Source organism: Phyllopteryx taeniolatus, chromosome 5, assembly GCF_024500385.1.
Source record: "Phyllopteryx taeniolatus isolate TA_2022b chromosome 5, UOR_Ptae_1.2, whole genome shotgun sequence".
Lineage (NCBI taxonomy): Eukaryota > Metazoa > Chordata > Actinopteri > Syngnathiformes > Syngnathidae > Phyllopteryx > Phyllopteryx taeniolatus.
Window position 1 is genome coordinate 14,968,292 of NC_084506.1, and position 18,274 is coordinate 14,986,565.

At 40.4% G+C, this 18,274-nt stretch overlaps 1 protein-coding gene across 8 annotated transcripts; it reads right to left on the reverse strand.

Annotated features, from left to right (window-relative positions):
• Nucleotides 1-742: 742 nt before the first annotated feature.
• phrf1 (PHD and ring finger domains 1) lies at nt 743-18,057 on the reverse strand. Of its 8 annotated transcripts, none has more exons than XM_061772928.1 (18): nt 17,922-18,057; nt 17,080-17,206; nt 16,863-16,982; nt 16,190-16,383; nt 14,674-14,757; nt 14,285-14,418; nt 12,364-12,455; nt 11,532-11,707; nt 11,137-11,269; nt 10,949-11,064; nt 10,652-10,845; nt 10,432-10,554; nt 10,066-10,220; nt 6,532-8,284; nt 5,328-6,442; nt 5,170-5,240; nt 1,453-1,662; nt 743-1,362 (listed from the first exon to the last, which is right to left on the reverse strand). In XM_061772928.1, exons 2-18 carry the CDS (start codon nt 17,156-17,158, stop codon nt 1,225-1,227), a joined length of 4,887 nt encoding a protein of 1,628 aa, XP_061628912.1. In that variant the 5' UTR covers nt 17,159-17,206; nt 17,922-18,057; the 3' UTR covers nt 743-1,224. The 8 variants fall into 8 exon arrangements, with proteins under 8 accessions (XP_061628912.1, XP_061628909.1, XP_061628910.1 ...); XM_061772925.1 differs by having other exon boundaries at nt 10,066-10,223; XM_061772926.1 differs by having other exon boundaries at nt 10,066-10,223; nt 11,547-11,722.
• Between the last annotated feature and the right edge of the window lie 217 nt (nt 18,058-18,274).

Sequence of the window (18,274 nt, forward strand, 5' to 3'; positions counted from 1 at the left end):
CAACATATTAAAAAACAGTTAAGCCACAACAAGATCCAGAGGGGGGATAAACAAACATTAGGTCTATTAACAGTCACATTATTAAAACTATTTAGGGATTTAGAGGACTAACCGACATAAAAAAAAGCATTTTAACAATTATACAACGGCGCTAGGCACACTGGGAAATCCTCTGATAGCAAGCTGCCATGTTTTAAAGATGACGTCACCGTTCATTACAATTTGAAGTTTTATTACAGTATTTAGCAAAAAACATGGGAAGTTGACAAATGATTTGCTTTTTGCAAGCAACATAAAATGATGTGGCGGGCTGGATGTGGCCCTGGGCCTTGAGTTTGACACGTGATTTAACTTATTATTGATTTGATAAATGACTGCAGTTCCAATACGTTGTGCATTATAGATAAAATCTGTATGGCATTTTTTCAAAACCTGATCCTCCGTTAATCATGCGTACGTATGGTCTGAGAAGGTTCTAAATTTGTTTGCAGAGTACCAACATATTTATGAATCACAGATTTGTGCATCAAACGTGCGTAAGCACAATTTAAGCACAAATCTGTGCGTACACACAATTAGTGAATGAGACCCAATGTTGTTCTCTCCTGTTACAGTCTACATGTTAGTAGTTGCGCCCAGGGGGAGGAAGTTCTTGTCTAGTTTACCAGCATTGTATTGGATGTTGCTAGTTATAGATTAGTAAAATAGCAGAAAACAGTACAAATTCACTCAAGTAACAAAAAAATCTTAATACATTTATTAAATTGCGATGTTAGCAACAGGCAGCATTTACGGAAAGACACACAAGTGGAAATAATTAAATCAAAATTATTTACAAGTTAATAGTAAACGTCCTAATAACACTATTGACATTTTCTTCAAAGATTTACTAACAGTGACTTTTTTTTAATATGATAAACATTTTAAATATCAACGTAAAAACTGCCTGTGAACCAAAAGAGTAGCTTTGGCCACTGATGAATATCCTATTAACAAAAGGTTACGGCTGCCGATTCGTCCCTGTGAAATTTGTGCAGGGAATCAGTGAGTGGTACTACCTTAGAGAAAAGTCTCTTAAAAGTACAACTTCGGCTGTGCATAAAAAGACAAGTTCTTCACTTGCATCCCACCAAAAGACCAAAATCTGTTTGTCCACTGTGATGAAAAAAATGAAATCTTAGTCCTCTCCTGTAAAAAAGTGAATGAGTGTTGATGGGACTTGGATCAGTGGCCGTCAGTCACCTTTATGGCCTCAGTCTCAGATTTCTGGTGTTTCCGAGCATGTTTGTACTTGTGAACATAAGCCTTGACCAGATTGGCCACCTTCACTGGGTTAATTTCCCCACTCTTGCTGTGGCACACCTAGTGAAACACATGACTTCAACTTAATGTCTTCGGTCTTAGCTGAAAAAAAGTGATCATGTCATTTCCTTAAACTATTTTAGCACCCACCTTCTGCACAGCTTTGCGTAAAATCTCTTTATATTCCTCCTTGGTGATGTTTCTCTTCTGGTAGAAAGGTTTGATGGCTAGTTTGACCTCTTCAACAGCTCTCTCCTGCATATGAAGCTTCTTTAAATACGCCTGACAGCCAGTGCCGGTCGGGAGAGTAGCATTGTCTCCCTTGGATGAATCACTGACTGAACCAGGTCCACTTGTGTCCTGTTAAGGTAGGTCATGCAAAACGACCAAACTTAAAGGGCCGCAAATAGAGAGCAATAAAGATTTGGTGGAAATCTGTCTACGTTGGCTTTCTTGACTTGTGAAGAATACGAGTGAGAAATATTTGAAGCAGAAAGAAATTGATTATATCAAGCATATACAGTCCCCTCCAAAAGTATTGGAATGGCAAGGTCAAGTCCTTTGTTTTTGTTGTACACTGAAGACATTTGGGTTTCAGATCAAAAGGATGAATATGAGACAAAGGTTTAGAATTCCAGCTCGAGATGTGTTAATCGACTCAGGACAGAGCACCTTTTGTTTGAAGCCACCCGCTTTTCAAGTTACTGATGGGTATTTCTAGTCGCTCAGGTGTTGCCTTTTAGATTGATTGCGTAAACAATTAATAATGTCTGTTCCAATACTTTTGCTCAATTGAAACTCACTTGGGTGACTTCAAACAAAAAGGTGCTGTGTCCTGAGTCATTTAACATCTAGATGTAAATATCATAAAATAAAAGCTGAAATTCTCAACTTTTGTCTCTTATTCATCTTTTGAGCTGAAACCCAAATGTCTTCAGTATACCACAAAAGCAAAGGAATTGACCGTTCCAATCATTTTGGAGGGGACTGTACATCGAAAATTTATATTTTACATATTAATTCCATGAGCCAGATGCTTTATGTTGGTCAAACATTTTCATTATTCTTACTATTTAAGGTTATTGACTCCACCTAAAAATTTATATTGAAGATGTCATCATTCTTATTAATCCATGAGTAATATTGTATATTGAATTACATAATGGTGGCTTCAGTTTCATTTAATTTGAAATGACGCCACTTTTGAGTTTTGGTTTCAATCACATGCCCATAAACGGTTCCTCCATCAATGCTCGCAGGACTAACACTGCCACCCCTGGGTGAATGAATTATCCTACATTACTGACAAAAGGGTGCTGAACTGCAGTGACAAATACCAATATTTCCATACCGTTAAGTATTTGGTCACTTATGTAAAATGAAAAAAACAAGTGGCTCAAGTGTAGCTGTATACAGAAATCACCATTTAGAAATAAAAGCCATTTTATACTTTTATTTTCAGAAGCTAGTATTTGAATTAAGTCACATAAATTTAAATGCAGTGCTACCGTGACTTACAGTGGGTACGGAAAGTGTTCAGACCCTCTTAATATTTTCACTCTTTGTTATATTGCTGCCATTTGCTAATATCATTCAGGTTAAAAAATTTTTTGCTCATTAATGTACACACAGCACCCCATTTTGACAGAAAAAAACAGAATTGTTGACATTTTTGCAGATTTATTAAAAAAGAAAAACTGAAATATCACACAGCCAGACCCTTTGCTACAATACTCACATATTTAATTCTGCTGCGGTCCATTTCTTCTGATCATCCTTGAGATGGTTCTCCATCTTCATTGGAGTCCAGCTGTCTCTGATTATACTTGATTAGGAAAGCCACACACATGTCGATAGAAGACCTTACAGCTCACAGTCCATGTCAGAGCAAACGAGAATCATGAGGTCAAAAGAAGTGTCTGAAGAGCTCAGAGACAGAATTGTTGCAAGGCACAGATCTGGCCATGGTTACAAAAAAAGATTCTGCTGCAATTAAGGTTCCTAAGAGCACAGTGGCCTCCAGAATCCTTAAATAGAAGACGTTAGGGACAACCAGAACCCTTCCTAGAGCTGGTCGTCTAGCCAAACTGAGGAATCAGGGGAGAAGAGCCTTGGTGAGAGAGGTAAAGAAGAACCCAAAGATCACTGTGGCTGAGCTCCAAAGATGCAGTCGGGAGATGGGGGAAAGTTCTAGAAAGTCAAACATCACTGCAACCCTCCACCAGTCAGGGCTTTATGGCAGAGTGGCCCGAGGGAAGCCTCTCCTCAGTCCAAGACACATGAAAGCCCGCATGGAGTTTCCACAAAAAAACCTGAAGATGGTGAGAAATAATTCTTTGTTCTGATGAGACCAAGGTAGAACTTTCTGGGCTTAATTATAAGCAGTATGTGTGGAGAAACCCCGGCACTGCTCAACACCTGTCCAATACAGTCCCAACAGTGATGGTGGTGCCAGCATCATGCTGTGGGGGTGTTGTTCAGCTGCATGGACAGGACGATTGGTTGCAATCGAAGGAAAGATAAATGCGGCCAAGTACAGGGATATGCTGGACGAAAACCTTCTCCAGAGTGCTCAGGACCTCAGACTGGGCCCAAGGTTCACCTTCCAAAAAGACAATGACCCTAAGCACACAGCTAAAATAACAAAGGAGTGGCTTCAGAACAACTCAGTGTCTGTTCTTGAATGGCCCAGCCAAAGCCCTGACTTAAACCCAATTGAGCATCTCTGGAGAGACTTGAAAATGGCTGTCCACCAACATTCACCATCCAACCTGACAGAATTGGAGAGGATCTGCAAGGAGGAATGGCAGACGATCCCCAAATCCAGGTGTGAAAAATTTGCCGCATCATTTCCAAAAAGACTCATGGCTCTATTAGCTCAAAAGGGTGCTTCTACTAAATACTGAGCAAAGGGTCTGAATACTTATGGCTGTGTGATATTTCAGTTTTTCTTTTTTAATAAATCTGCAAAATTTCAACAATTGTTTTTTTTCTGTCAATATGGGGTGCTGTGTGTACATTAATGAGGAAAAACATTAACTTAAATGATTTTAGCAAATGGCTGCAATATAACAAAGAGTGAATAATTTAACGGGGAATGAATACTTTCCATAACCACTGTATGCTGCGTTTACACCGGACGCAATCTGGACCATTCACGCGACGTGATTGCATATAAAGTCAATGCAGTTCGTGTGAATAGGCATGAATCTGTGCCAGGCGACACGTATTACAGGACGCTAGTGGGGCGAGCATGCGAATATTCGGCTCCTTCGCCTGTTTGCTTGGCGTTAGGAGATTGGAAATATAGGCCACAAATCGCGTCATGACACCCGATCGGTGTCGAGAATGGCGAGCACAGGGGCAGCCCTAGGGACGGGGGGTTGCCGCCAGCAGCCGAAAGTGCTTTGTAGGCAGATGCTAGAGTAGTAGTAGTAGTAGTAGTCGTAGTTATATTTGTGTGTTTGAATGTATGTAATTCAATGAACATTTGAAAGTGCATCAGCAACTGTCCCTCTCCTTGCCCACATGCGAGGACATTATCATACCTTAATTGCTCACATTTTTTTACACTTCATTCAAGCGGCTATGTATCTGAAGCTCATGCTTAACATAAATTTTGGCTTGCAACACAAAGGAAAGATTCAAAATCAACCAAGCAACACTTTGTAAATCGAAAAATTGGGGCACTCGTGAGTCACAATACTGCTATATAAGGAACGTATTTTGTGATGTCCATTAGTTACACCTCAGTCCGTCAATTCTAAATGTTATCAATTATTTTTATAACCACATATTTTGAATCAATTGTGGTAGTGTAGAGAGGCAAGCAAACTGTCCAAATACTCGAAGTGGAGTTGGTCTTACTTGGCCAGGGGTATTAGATGAGGGTCTGTGAGCTGCCTCCTGCTTCAGCTTTCGTTTATACAAAGCCAGCTCTGAAAGAAGGCGGAGTGAATTAACTCAAACAGTTTCACATAAAATTTGTGATAAGCCAAATGTGGAGATAAGAAATCAACACTCACTGCTCAAAGACTTGCCTGGTTGCACTCCATCAGGCTCTTGTATATTCCAGGTCACCCGCTTCCCTTGAATCTTAACTTTTGATGCAGCCGGCACCTGTTCGGCCTCAGTCTTCCCTTCCTCTCTGCTGACTTCCTGTTTGATATTGGCACCAATGTCCTCGGTGAGTTCTTGCTTCACACAGTCAAGGCTGTCAAGCACCATATCCATAGAGATGTCCTCATCAGATTCTGGGGGGTGCTCCATGGGGACGTTCCACTCAATTTTGTTTGCCTGGTCCACTGGGGCCTTGACATCAGGCTGAAAGTGGTTAGGTGCCTCCTGGAGACTGCTTAAGGTTTGAGGCAAGGTGACTGGCAAGTCTAAGGACACTGGCTCTGCTTTTATTTGACTGTTTTCACAAGCTTCTTCCGTCTTGATCATTTTACACACTTCTATCTCAACGGGCTCTTTTTTCATTCCATGGGTGATCTCTTCCTTTATGTGTGTGGTGATGGGAGAATGTTGAAACATATCTATAGATTGTATCTCTTCTTTCTTCACCTTTTTAATGACTTGTATTTCCTTCTTAATTCCTGAAGAAGTGGCCATATTATCTTCACTGTCATCTTCCTTTTTAACTTCTGCAGCAAAGGTAGGTTCTTTTTTTACTTCAGCAATTTGTTCCTTTTTTACAGAGCTTAGGGAGACTTCATTCTCTTTTTTAGTGTCCTTGTGATATTTTGTGGATGAAAAACAGGACTCTGAATTTTTGGGGTAACTTTTGAATGAACCACCGACTTTCCTTCGCTCTCTTGAACTTGACCTAGACCGGGGTCTCCTCTTGTCTTTCAGTTGAGGCTTCAGTTCTTCATGCCGCAAGTGAGTGCACTCTTTCCTTCTTTCCTTGGATCTGGACTTGTATGGTGATGACGGGGATTTAGAGCGAGAGCGTCCACTTCGCTGGTCCTTGTATCTACCTCTGGACCGTGATCTGGACCGAGACTGGCCATATGTCCCATCATTGGACACCCTTCTTCTCTCCCGGCCACTTTCGTTACCATCAGTTCTTTCCCGGCTCTTTTGTTCTTGTTTTTTCCTCCTTGAACGCTCTCTGCTGCTCGACCTGGAGCCAGACCTTCCGATCCAAAATCACAGAGAAAGAATTAAGAATATTTAGTGCTTTGTTAATAAAAAAAAAACAAGAAAAACAAAACATCACTTTACCTCGATCTCTGCAGTCTCTTTTTCCAAGCACTTTTGGGAGAATTGGACTGAGAACTTTCTGACAATGAACATTTTCTTCTCTCTCGTGACCTTGAGCGCCTTTCTCTGTCTTTGTCCATTTTCTTCTGCCGGTCCCCCTGGTTCGAGACAAGATAGTCCTTCGTCTTGCCTTTGTCAGATTCTGAGCGTTGTTGTTTAGATGGAACTGCTGTGAAGGAGGTTTTCTTGTCGTGGCCCAAATCTCTTGGAGGAGACTTGGGATCAGATTTGATTTCTTCCTTCAATTTTACCGTGATAGAACATGAGCCTGAAGAATAAAATTTTTTGTTGTTGGGGGCATTTTTAGAACTAATGGCACTCTGACCAATTTCCTCCTCTGTCTTTATATGGCCCAGGCTGTGTTCAACAGGTGAAATCATGACTGGTGTCTCTGAACCAGAAGAACTTTTCACATCGTGTGCAAACATGTCTTTTCCTGGCTCCTTCTTTACTTTGATGCCACTCAGTGCTGCTCGGTTTACAGTCTTTGTGTCCACCAACATTGATTTTCTTTCAACTTTAAAAATTCCTGAAGCGCAACTGGCCACCTGTGATGGAGTCTCTACGTCTCTTGGTTCTTCTTGTGAGGCTTCACTCTCATCCGTTTCAGTTTTCACTCCAACCAGCTTCTGCTCACTTTGTGCTGCATAATGAGTCAACGCTGAACTAGGAGCTGCACGAAATTGGTGACAGCTGCTGCCCAAGCTCTCACCTTCACTGTCGGAAGCGCTTGAGTCTGACATAGTTGGATTAAAGGGGTCATAGATATTGAAGTCTTGTTTGTTACCTGCAGTTGTGCGTGATGCCAACAGCTTCTGTTTATCTCTGTGCTCTTTTCTCTTCTTTGCCTGATCCATTTTCTCTCTCCTGTCACCCTGTGTGCTGCTTCCACTAGCAAATGACGATGAGAGGCTGAGCCGTCGTGAATGCCATGAGTTCCCGCTGGCATTAATGCGGAAGCTTATGGATGATGAAGATGAGGAAGATACTGAGGAATTGCACAGCGGTGTAGGAGAGAAAGTGGAGGAGGAAAAAGAGAAGGAGTTGGAGAAGGCTTGAGAGGACCCAGCTCCCTGATTTTGAGGCTGGCGGTCAGTGTTGCTTTGTTGGGCAACATGTTGCTGTCTGTTTTTGTCCCCTGCAAAGTTGATCAAGGCTGTCTCAGGCATGCCAGAATTATTACCCGTGGGAGAACTACCATTGCTTTTATTAGTGTCCCTGTTACCATCATTTACAGCATCTCGTTTTATTTTCGGTATCCTTGGGAGGATGTCCACGTCCACCCACATGGGCTTTGTAGGTGCTTTGGTAGGTTGAGATTGTGATGAAAGTGTGTTTTTGCTATAGGAGCTTGGGACAGAGTCCTTACATGAGGAGGGGGCGCCTTCCCTGGAGACTCCATTGGTTATCTGGATGCCAAAGGATGGTGAGGATTGGTTTTTAAGAGGCAGCTGGAAACACAAATGACCTCTAGGTGGCAAATCCGGATAGTGAGGTGGCTGGATATGGTTGACATCTGAGGGTACCAGAGAGGAGCACTGGGAGAGAGATCTGTTCATGTTGCTGTAGGTAGGTCCTGATTGATGTCTGTTGTAGTGATCGGACGAAGAACATTCTCCTAGGCTGCCTGAAACCACTGGCAGGGCCATAGCATTGGATTCCTCAGAGCTACTGCGCTCTCTTAAATCTGACTTCAAGGTAGACAAACTTGCTGCTGAAAATTAAAGCACAACATACTGATTGTGGCAGGCATTCAGATTAAAGCTCTTTTTTAATTTAGGTGGAGAAAAGCTGTGACCGCTAACTCTTCATTTTATCAGTGTGTGACTGTAGCTAGAGTTACTGCTTCTGTCATACCATTACTATAGAGGCCATATCTACAGGGTTTGTTGTTGTGCATGTGTGTATATACCCTATCCCAGAGCTGCAAACCTATAGAAATTCACTTGCAGAACAATTTGTCCAAATTTGTCTGAATTTCTATATTTTCTAAATTTTGTCAAGAACATTACCGCGGGACAGTATTACAGGATATTTTGGAATAGGAGAAAAATAATTCTGCATACTGTTCAATTGCACAACATAATCATTACTCCAGAATCATTAATAAATTATGGCTTCAATATTTGTTATTGCAGCCTGAATCAAAGTATATGAGATTTTGAAATGCCATCGTCCAAAATATCTGTGTCGTTGGATGAATTCACCTTTAACAATTCCGTTTTCGACTCTGGTTTATATAAAAAAAAGAAAAAAAGAGTTTATTAATCAGATCTCAAATGTCAATTAAAACTCAGCACTCCATTTTGCAAACAAACATAGGATTGCTGATAGATTCATTGGATTGTTTATGCATGGACAATAGGATTTCTATTTTGTGAATGTACTTGTATAGATGTCTTCTCTTGCATCCTATTTATATTATATTGCTAATGCAACTAAAATGATGGAAATTTCCCCACTGTGGGACTAAAAGGCAATCTTATCTTATATTATAAATATTGATTATTATTAATAATAATAGCATACTTTTAACCTGACCCCGTTCTCATATGACACCTCCAGTGACGTATTAATTCATTTCTGGTTCAGGGGGCGTCTTGTGAGGCCGTAAATTATTTTACATTTATATCTCCAGACGTGTAATAGTTGCCTTGTTATTTTGTCACTCAAACTTGGTTACTTTTTGCTATAACGCAGTTCCAGCCAGACCTATGTGACAAGTGTATTGTTTCAACAAATCACTTATTCTGATGTATTGTGACCACTTGTAACGATAGTTTAGCAATCAGCATCATGCTTTTCCATCTTTTCCTACCCACTCCTCGGCCTCCCATTGTGATAACGTCGAAGCATGGTAAGAAGTGTAGTCTATTTGCTGCCATGGAGGCGATGATTAGTGACTTACAAAGCATTGATACTAGACCCAAAGAGAACTTTCGCCTCTGCGTGGCTTGGCAGCCAAAGGGGATTGGGGGGGGGGGGGGGGGGGGGGGGGAGAGCGTAATAAAATAGCGTGCCCCAAGCAGGTTTTTGTCTCTCTTTTATTAAAACAATATTGTGTTTATTTTATTGAACTAATTTATCAAATTTTCGTCACGGTGGCCGGTCACAGCACCATACTATGCGTTAACGTCGGACTTTGGATTCCCCCCCAATAACAGTAACATCTGGCAGCTCTGCTATCCTGTATTATTGTAGGATGTTAAAATGATTATTAACAGAATTTGTTAGACAACTAAAGGGATTACATCTTCTTGGATTTAAAAAGACTTGTGCTTGACTGATGAGAAGCAGTTTTTTTTATCTGGGAGAACTAAATGGAAGTTAAATATTCACCTCCTGAGAAGCAGCCAACTCCTGTAATCTTGATCATTGTTCATCAGCTAAAAGCGAGTTGTCTGGTTGGAAAACTTATTTTCCCCCCACAGGGTGAATTCAATAAAAAGGTAGGTCTGTCTGATTTTTGGCTTTATGATTATAATCTAAACTTACCTGATTGAGAGGATTTAAGAGAACCATCACGACTAATGACAACATCAGAGCTGTCCATCAAGAGCAGGCTTTGCCCTGAAAGAATACTACCAAGCAGGTCGGGCACTGGCGTTGCCTCCACAACACCTCCAGTTTGGGGAACATCCATACTCCGCCTGCTATCACACAGATTGTATTGGATTGTCTCTTCTTTTAACAAAAAAAAAAAAAGTTTGAAGTTTTTCCCTTACAGCGTCTTCTCCATTTCACATCTAATATCCTACATTTTTGCAATTGATAAAATCTAATATGTACATATATCACTGGGAAGTCAAAAAAACAAAAAATGTTTTTTTTAAAAACCTACACATCAGGATGAAAATTTACCTTGACAGACCCGCACTGACAGGTCGAGCAACAGGCTGGTGAGAGCGAAAAGCAGAATGAGATATCCCTCGTCTCTTTGCCTCCAACAATGACACAACCGTTTCTTCTTGCTCATCCTCTTCACTGCCCCCCCCCCAAAAAAAAAACAATTCCACAGGTAACACATTGCGAAACCATTATTAGGGTAAGTTATCACAGTACAATGAACCAGTGACCATACCGATCAATAAAAGGATCCAGGTCAAAAGGATCCCCATAGATTGAAAGGGATGCAGCGCCTATATCAGCTCGCATGCTGCTTAGCGTGTGCTCTGAGGGTCGACACACTGTAGGAAGTGAACAGTTCTTCTTGTCCTTCGACAGTCCGAGACTATTGGCAATGCGACTCTGAGGAGTAGCTAACTTTTTACCCACCTATGAAAAAGCATAAATACAGACAAGAAACCGTCATTTTACATAGGAATGAGTATTAGATATATATTTTGTGGAAGGCTCACATTGCTGATGAGAGACTCACCAGTGTCCTTTTGGATTTGGTCCTCCTCCCTTTACGTTTCCTCCTGCGTCTAGTTGAACAACCTTTTTTACCCTTAACAGAGAGCGCCTTCTTTTTTGTGACCTTTCGGCGTGTTCCTGTTCAATAAAATGTGCAACTTTTTCCTGGTACAGTTGTTCCCACTGACGCATTTTTCTAAGCCAACTTACCAGTCTTACGCCGGCGTCTGGTTAGTGCATGAGGTGTGAGGTCCCTTACATATACAGCCGTATTCAGCCCAGCAACCACTGCATTGATGGTCTCGTCCAGCCAAGTAGACTGGATCTGGTATGTTGGAGCAAACTAGAAAGAAACACAGTATATGAATCACTGTCCAGGTTTATTCTATCAGTCCATTCTGGTATAAGGACCAAACGCATGCATAGTTATTATTTACTGTATCAAACAACACTTTCCTGTTGTCATTATAACCTTAAGGTGAGTACATTTCCTTTAAAATAAACAGCAACTAAACACAGTAACCCACATACAACTATGCACATAACGGTGTAAAGCAAGCACAAGAAAATAACCAAGAAAGAAACATCATGCCATCATGCCAAACCTGCGATGTGCGTGCCTGTGTGATACGATGTCGATTCACATTGGCTCGAACCCGCTCACTGTGCTGAGTGCGGGCGATGGCTCGTGTAGGACCTGCAGCTCGGGACTGGGAACGACTGGTGGTTGGCTGGGCAGTAGAAGGGAGGCTTTGGCTTCGATTCTGTTCTGCTGTTGATCCTTCAATAAAGAATGCTCAGGAGTGCAAGCATGAAAGCCACTTTTAACATCATAGAAAAATTACTTTTTAATTGATTCTACACAAATAGTTGGGTCTCTGGAGTGCCTGCCAACCCATCAATAATCAAATGAAACGACAAACTAAATCTTTTGTTATTTGCCTATTTCTGAAAATGTGTGAACGAGCCGTTCTGGATACTGCCAAATTGTCAAGTCACAAGGTACAGTATTTGTGTTTTGCGATGTGTCCAGTGCATTTGTATGAATACTTGTGTGTGGTGTATGAATTGCTACCCCCATAAGTGAAAATGCTTTGAATGTGCCCGTTTTTTCCCCCCCACATTCTCGTCGCAACCTCCTAACTTTGACCCCAATCGTAAAAAATCGGCACTATATGGGCCGAGGTGAGCAGTCACTAATTTTCCTGAGACAGGATCACCCTCTCAAAACATCTTATGTTTCAGGAGGCTTAAATAATGGGGTGCAAAGTGTTCTGTAATTCTTAATCTTTGATGTAATTTAATGAAAGCATGTCACAGACATTATTTAGACAACATAACACCAACTGAACAAACTTAATTACACGGGAACATATAATGGGCAAAGAAATATCTAAGCAGGTTGAATGCCACAAACCAAATTATGCCTAAACTTACCGGAGTAGTTGTTATTAGCGACACATTCAGGACAGAACCATTCCTCAACAGGAACCGTGTCCAGAGGTGGTGTGAGACATTCCATGTGGTAGCTGTCAACAAACGGAAGATGTAACTCAACTGCTCTGCAAGTGTGCTTGAATATTTGTTTGAAAGAAGGAAAGCGTAACAGCCGACCCAAAGTTAGTAGCAAGTTGCAGTATTTTTGGTCATCGTACTGTCAATTTTGTCATTTACAATTGTTTTTAATGCCTGGGGAGTTATAAGTTATTAAAGATCTACCAGAAAAGAAAAGCAGAGTCTAATCGCAACAGCCCCTTTCACACTGCCCATCAAAGCCAGCCATTTTCACAGCTTTTTACCAAGTTGCTGTTCATGTGTTAAAAGGTACAGATACTCTCCAAAATGGTGAGTTGAAGTCAACCATCTGATTTACTGGCTTCTAACCTAATACAGTAGAAGCTTGATTTAACGGACCAATAGGGGCAGGGGGTCGTCCGTTACAGCCAATTGTCCGTTATATTGAAGCACTAGCCATATGCACCCATATTACTGTACAGTGAAAAACTATTATTTTATATTACTAAAGCCCACAGTACAGTACGACGTTATTGTAAATAAATATTTTTTTTAAAAAAAGCTTCAAAATCTTTGAAAAGTTTTTAATTTTATCCAAACTTAGCACGCTGGTGTGCTTGTTGTTGTAGTGACTAGTGGCAAATTGAGCCGGGTGGCTTTCATGAGCCGTGAGGAATTGGTGTGCTTCTTATTTCCAAATCCATTAATTAGATGCCATAGGCGAACGGCTTGACAAAAACACTGTTGCTGTGCCAAAAATAGCATGTTCCAGACTCCAGAGACTTCTGTGTAATATTCCTCTAAGTTAACACCCTAGCCATGTGAGTTCTCTCTGCACAGAGCTCTATGCGACAATAGATACAACTCCTGCAATCATGGCCGCCGTGTCAATGCATTGCCTGGAAATGTCGCCACATTCAACATAGGCACAGTTACATATGTTGGCCGAATCTAGTCGTATTGTATATCTGTGACCCGTAATGCACCACAGCGCCAGTAAACAACAGTGGCCAATTCAGGAACTAACAGACTTTGTCAACGCCAGTTTAAGTGATAACTGGAAACTATTTTTTGACACAAGTACTGTCCAGACGGTCAGTTAATTCCGATACCCAATAAATCGGGGTCTGATAAATCGAGGTTCCACTATATTAAATGGATAACAGTGGCGGAACACCACCTGTGTATAAGGACCTAGCAGAAAACTGTCCCTTTCGGACAGAATTCGTCAAACCATGACATTGCCATTAAGTGCGCATTTCCACATCTGTTGCGGCTTTGTGCATTCAGATAATTAGATGTGCAGTGGGGGGCAGTGAGTGTCGGGTGTTAAAGTTCACACTCGGGTCACAGCTGGCAGCATTTCACACATGACAGCAATCTGCAAAAGAGCCTACAAAACGTTTAGATGGCCAGTGCACTGGCCACCTTCTTTTTTTCCCCCCATGGGAAAGGGGCTAATGTTTAATTGGTAAAATAAGTCTTGGACTATAATAATCTGGATATCATTAGTACTTTTACATTTTCAAAAAGTGAAAGCAATTATATTGTGTGTTTTTAATATAACAGAAAACATCTTTATTTTTGATTGCCAATTGTAAAAGGAAAGATTGAAGGAATCAAGATTTCCATTTCCATCTCAAATGGATTTACAATTAACAATGACCATATTAAACATTAAAAACAGTAACAATCCAACATTTTCCAAATCAATCCAACAAAGAAATTCCCTTTCCCTGTGAAGTTAGTAGTATTAAGACAGTAAACTGACAACTGGGAGCAAAACGTGAATATATTTACAGCACACAGTGCTACAAGAGTCTTGAATGGATGAATGTCTCACCCAGCGTCACAGCCATCACAGAGCAGAAGACGGTCCTCTCGATCGCTACCCTGACACACCTCGCAATTGGTCTGCTCCAAGTCTAAATCCACCGTCACCTCCACATCTTCCTTCAATGGTTTTTGCACGGTAATCTGTATGGAGCATAAGTACAAAAACACTCAATACATGAACATACAGACAGCAAAGTCACATGTGTACACTTTCATCTTTTAAAAACATGGATCCCTGAGAGACTTTCACGATTTGATTCTATGTCAACAAAGCACAACAAATCACAAAGTTGGTATTATTTATACTTATTGTGACTGGCACATTTCTGACTTCACTCATTTGGGAATTCAATGGCATTTGCTGTTTATGATGGAATAAGGCGTTTACACACTTACAATTTTCTGCACTTTGCCGCCATATGACTTCCTGAGGGAAATGCTGTTGAAAGCAATACGGTCCACAGGGCATGAGTTTGCATTCTGAAAAGAGGGTTTAAAAACATTTGAAATTAGATGTTATTCTTCTTATGATTTTGATTGCAATATTTAGACTATGACACTTTTCAGTATATTGTCCTTGAATTCAAATATTCCTAAGGTGGTTTTTGATCAGGGGTTAGCTATATCAACTGCTAAATGTAAAAATGTTCCGTTAAATTTGCACCAATAAACAGAAAACAATTGCCAGCTAAATATTTTTGAATATAAACTTTACAAACTTAAGGTGCAACTTCTAAATATTAACTAAATTTGACACTGGCCCAGTTCCTATTTAATTTTTTTTTTTTAAATCCCTTTGGAAGGAAAGGGAATTAATTCCTCCCAGGCATCATATAAACATCATTAACTGTGCATAAAATTCATGTCATGCAAGTATTTAGACAAGTTAACTACTACTCTGAATAAAACTAAATTATAATAAAACTAAAAATAAGTAACACTAATTGTACTTCCAGAATGCTGGCGTGTTTGCAAAGCAATATAGTCACTTAGTCCCATATTTACTGCCATTGTACGATGCAGGTACAACAAAATTGTGGTACAAGGACATGTTTGTGTTTCAGGAACACAGTGTCACTGTGAGTTCAGTGCAGGGAATAATCTGTCTCAGAGTCTGTTCATTTTGGTCTGGATGGACCGGTAGCACCTGCCAGAAGGCAGCAGGTCAATGAGGTAGTGGGCAGGGTGGGCGTTGTCACCTGTGTCAAATGTACTGTACTGTACATTGTACTGAGCAACAACCACCCACTTTAAAATTTGGGCTTCATTTCAGGCTACATGTTTATTATCAAACTTTTCCTCTTTGTGATCAGATACATTTCTGTTGTAGCATTACAAAAAAACATGGAAATAAACAAACATAGCCAAACAGAAAGTAAAGCATACTTGGGGAGATAATCCATTAAATTAGGGGTGCGCAAAGTTTGTCCGCCAGGCCACATACAGCCTATTTATATCACAAGTCCTGTGTTAGATAAATCTGTCGCATTGATTTACCAGTTTTTCTACAATTTTTAATTGGTTAAAATGTAATTACAAATTCAAATGATAACATAATTTTACATGTATTGTATGCACAGTAAAACTATTTTCAATCTGTCAGTTCACAAAACCAGATGTGGCTCAAGTACAACATTTTGCCTAAGCCTGCTTCAAATGACAATTGATCTAACATCTCACAAGATTTGCCAAGTATAAAAAAAGCTTGAACTCCACGGTTTTGTTTGACTGATTTTTTTTCTTCTCCAATTCAGAGGTTCCAAAATATTTCTCACGCTTTTATGCTACCATATTGGCCCATGACCATGATTTGATGAAAGGTATGATGCAACCTGACAATGTAAACATTTGATAAGCCCAATTATCCCACACATTAGACAGTGTTGAGGTTGGGAAATTACACCCGTCTCACCTTGGCCCACGCAAGGATGCAGTCGAGGCAAAAGTAGTGCTCACAGTTCTCCGGTGTCGCCACAGGTTGGTTGCTGAAGGTGTTCAGGCAGATGGGGCATTTATCTGCATCCTCATCTGAGCTCATGGCTGTGACAGCTGCAGAGGTCTCGCCTAATATGCCATCCTCAGCTTCAGCATCTTCTTCATCCTCATCTTAAGTGGATAATATAGAATATACAGTCTTGATCATTAATCCATATATACAGTATTTTATAGTCAAGATACACCCACAAGTCACTACTGTCTGTCATGAGAATGTATGGTTGGCAAACTCACCCATTGAATTGTGAAAAATGCTGACTTCAATGTAAAATCACGCAAATCCTTGATGACAATAGGAGCTTTGGATGTAAACAACTACTACTACTATCCTTACAAACTGATAGGAACATAAACAGGGAATATCATGGCTCAAAAAGTATTCATCCATCATGTTACATTTACATATATGGTTCAGCACAATTTTTCATAGTTTTGTCAAATTCCACACAAGTATTAAATCTGTCCTTTGTGGTGTTTTATATTTTATTTATTTTTAAAATTGTGGTAATGAAATGACGTTTGGCACCAGACACCATGATGATTCTGAGATACCAAAGTGACTGTTCACAAACAACTGACATCACTATTACCATATTCCTCATCATTCTCTTCTCCCTCCTCCTCCTCTTCATCTTCATCGTCATCCCCCTCTTCTTCATCACTGCCAGCTGATTCATCCTCTTCTGACCCATCAACCTCATCATCAGAGTCTGAAACAACAAATGTTAAGGCATATATAATAATAAGTCATTGTGTGCAAGTTATTCATACATTTCATGTTTTTGTGCAGAACACATCACATACTACCTGAAATGTCCCGTGGCACAGTTCTTTTGCTGCATACACGGCGGTTTGTCACTTCATCTGGGCTGTCATCATCATCCATGACTGATAATGAACAGACAGTTCACTCAAAGGTTCGTTTGCAATATTGCTGGAAATTAGATATTGGAATCCATTATTTAAATTATATCAATTTATCTAAAATATGTTAGATAACTAGATTAACAGAGAGCCAGATTATTCACTATTTGAAGGACTGGGCAGGTTGATTTGATCAGACAGAAAAGCTTTCTTTCCATAATGGAAGCTGTGTCAAATCAACCAAATTGGACGTGAGCATATAGGATGTAAATGAAGGGCATTACAAATATAAATCAGTTATATTAAAAATATATATAAAACACTTTATGACATCATGGGGTCCAAACTAAAGGGCGAACATGTATAGGGTCTGAAACGAGCAACTTTGTTTTTAAAGATTATTGAATGATGCATGCTGGAAGGTGCATGTCAAAAAGACGTAAACAAAGACGCAAACTCATCGTAAAACACGGCTCCCTTCGTGTATTGCATGAATTACTGATAGAGGGTGAACAAATTTGTATTACAATAGTGTGCACTAGCACGATTATGCCCCCAGAAATACAACGCTGTTGTTGTTTAGGGTGGGGAAATAGTACATAACATTTGCATGAGCATGGAGCCATGTTGTTAGCTACCTTCTGATGCTAGATTTAGCATTGAGCTTCAACTAAACGCTCGGTTGGCATTTGTTCTTCAACGTTCCACGCAAGCGGCTTATGACTCGCTCCAACTCTATCGGTGCAATGTCTCAATCGAGTAAGGCATAACCAAATCAGACCTACCATATTCGGTGGTAAGTGAAAGCTAGGCTCGGAGTAAATCTTGCTTCTACGATCGAGGTGTTGAGTGACACCGCCGGCCGCGAAACAGTCTCTACGGAAATTGCCGAGTGGATATTCGTCTTTCCTTGGTGTTTAATGGCGGGGGGCAAATCATGTTTAACTGCTTTACCGCCACCTACTGGTATGGAGTGTGATTTAGGTACCCGAATTGCTCATTCATTCATTTTCCGTACTACTTCTGTGTGCGCGCGTGTGTGCATGTGCGTGTGCGTGTCAAATGTCCTCATATTTTACTCAACAGATCTCAACAGAGCATATTTCTGACGTTTGATTGTTTCTTCTTGTCCACAATG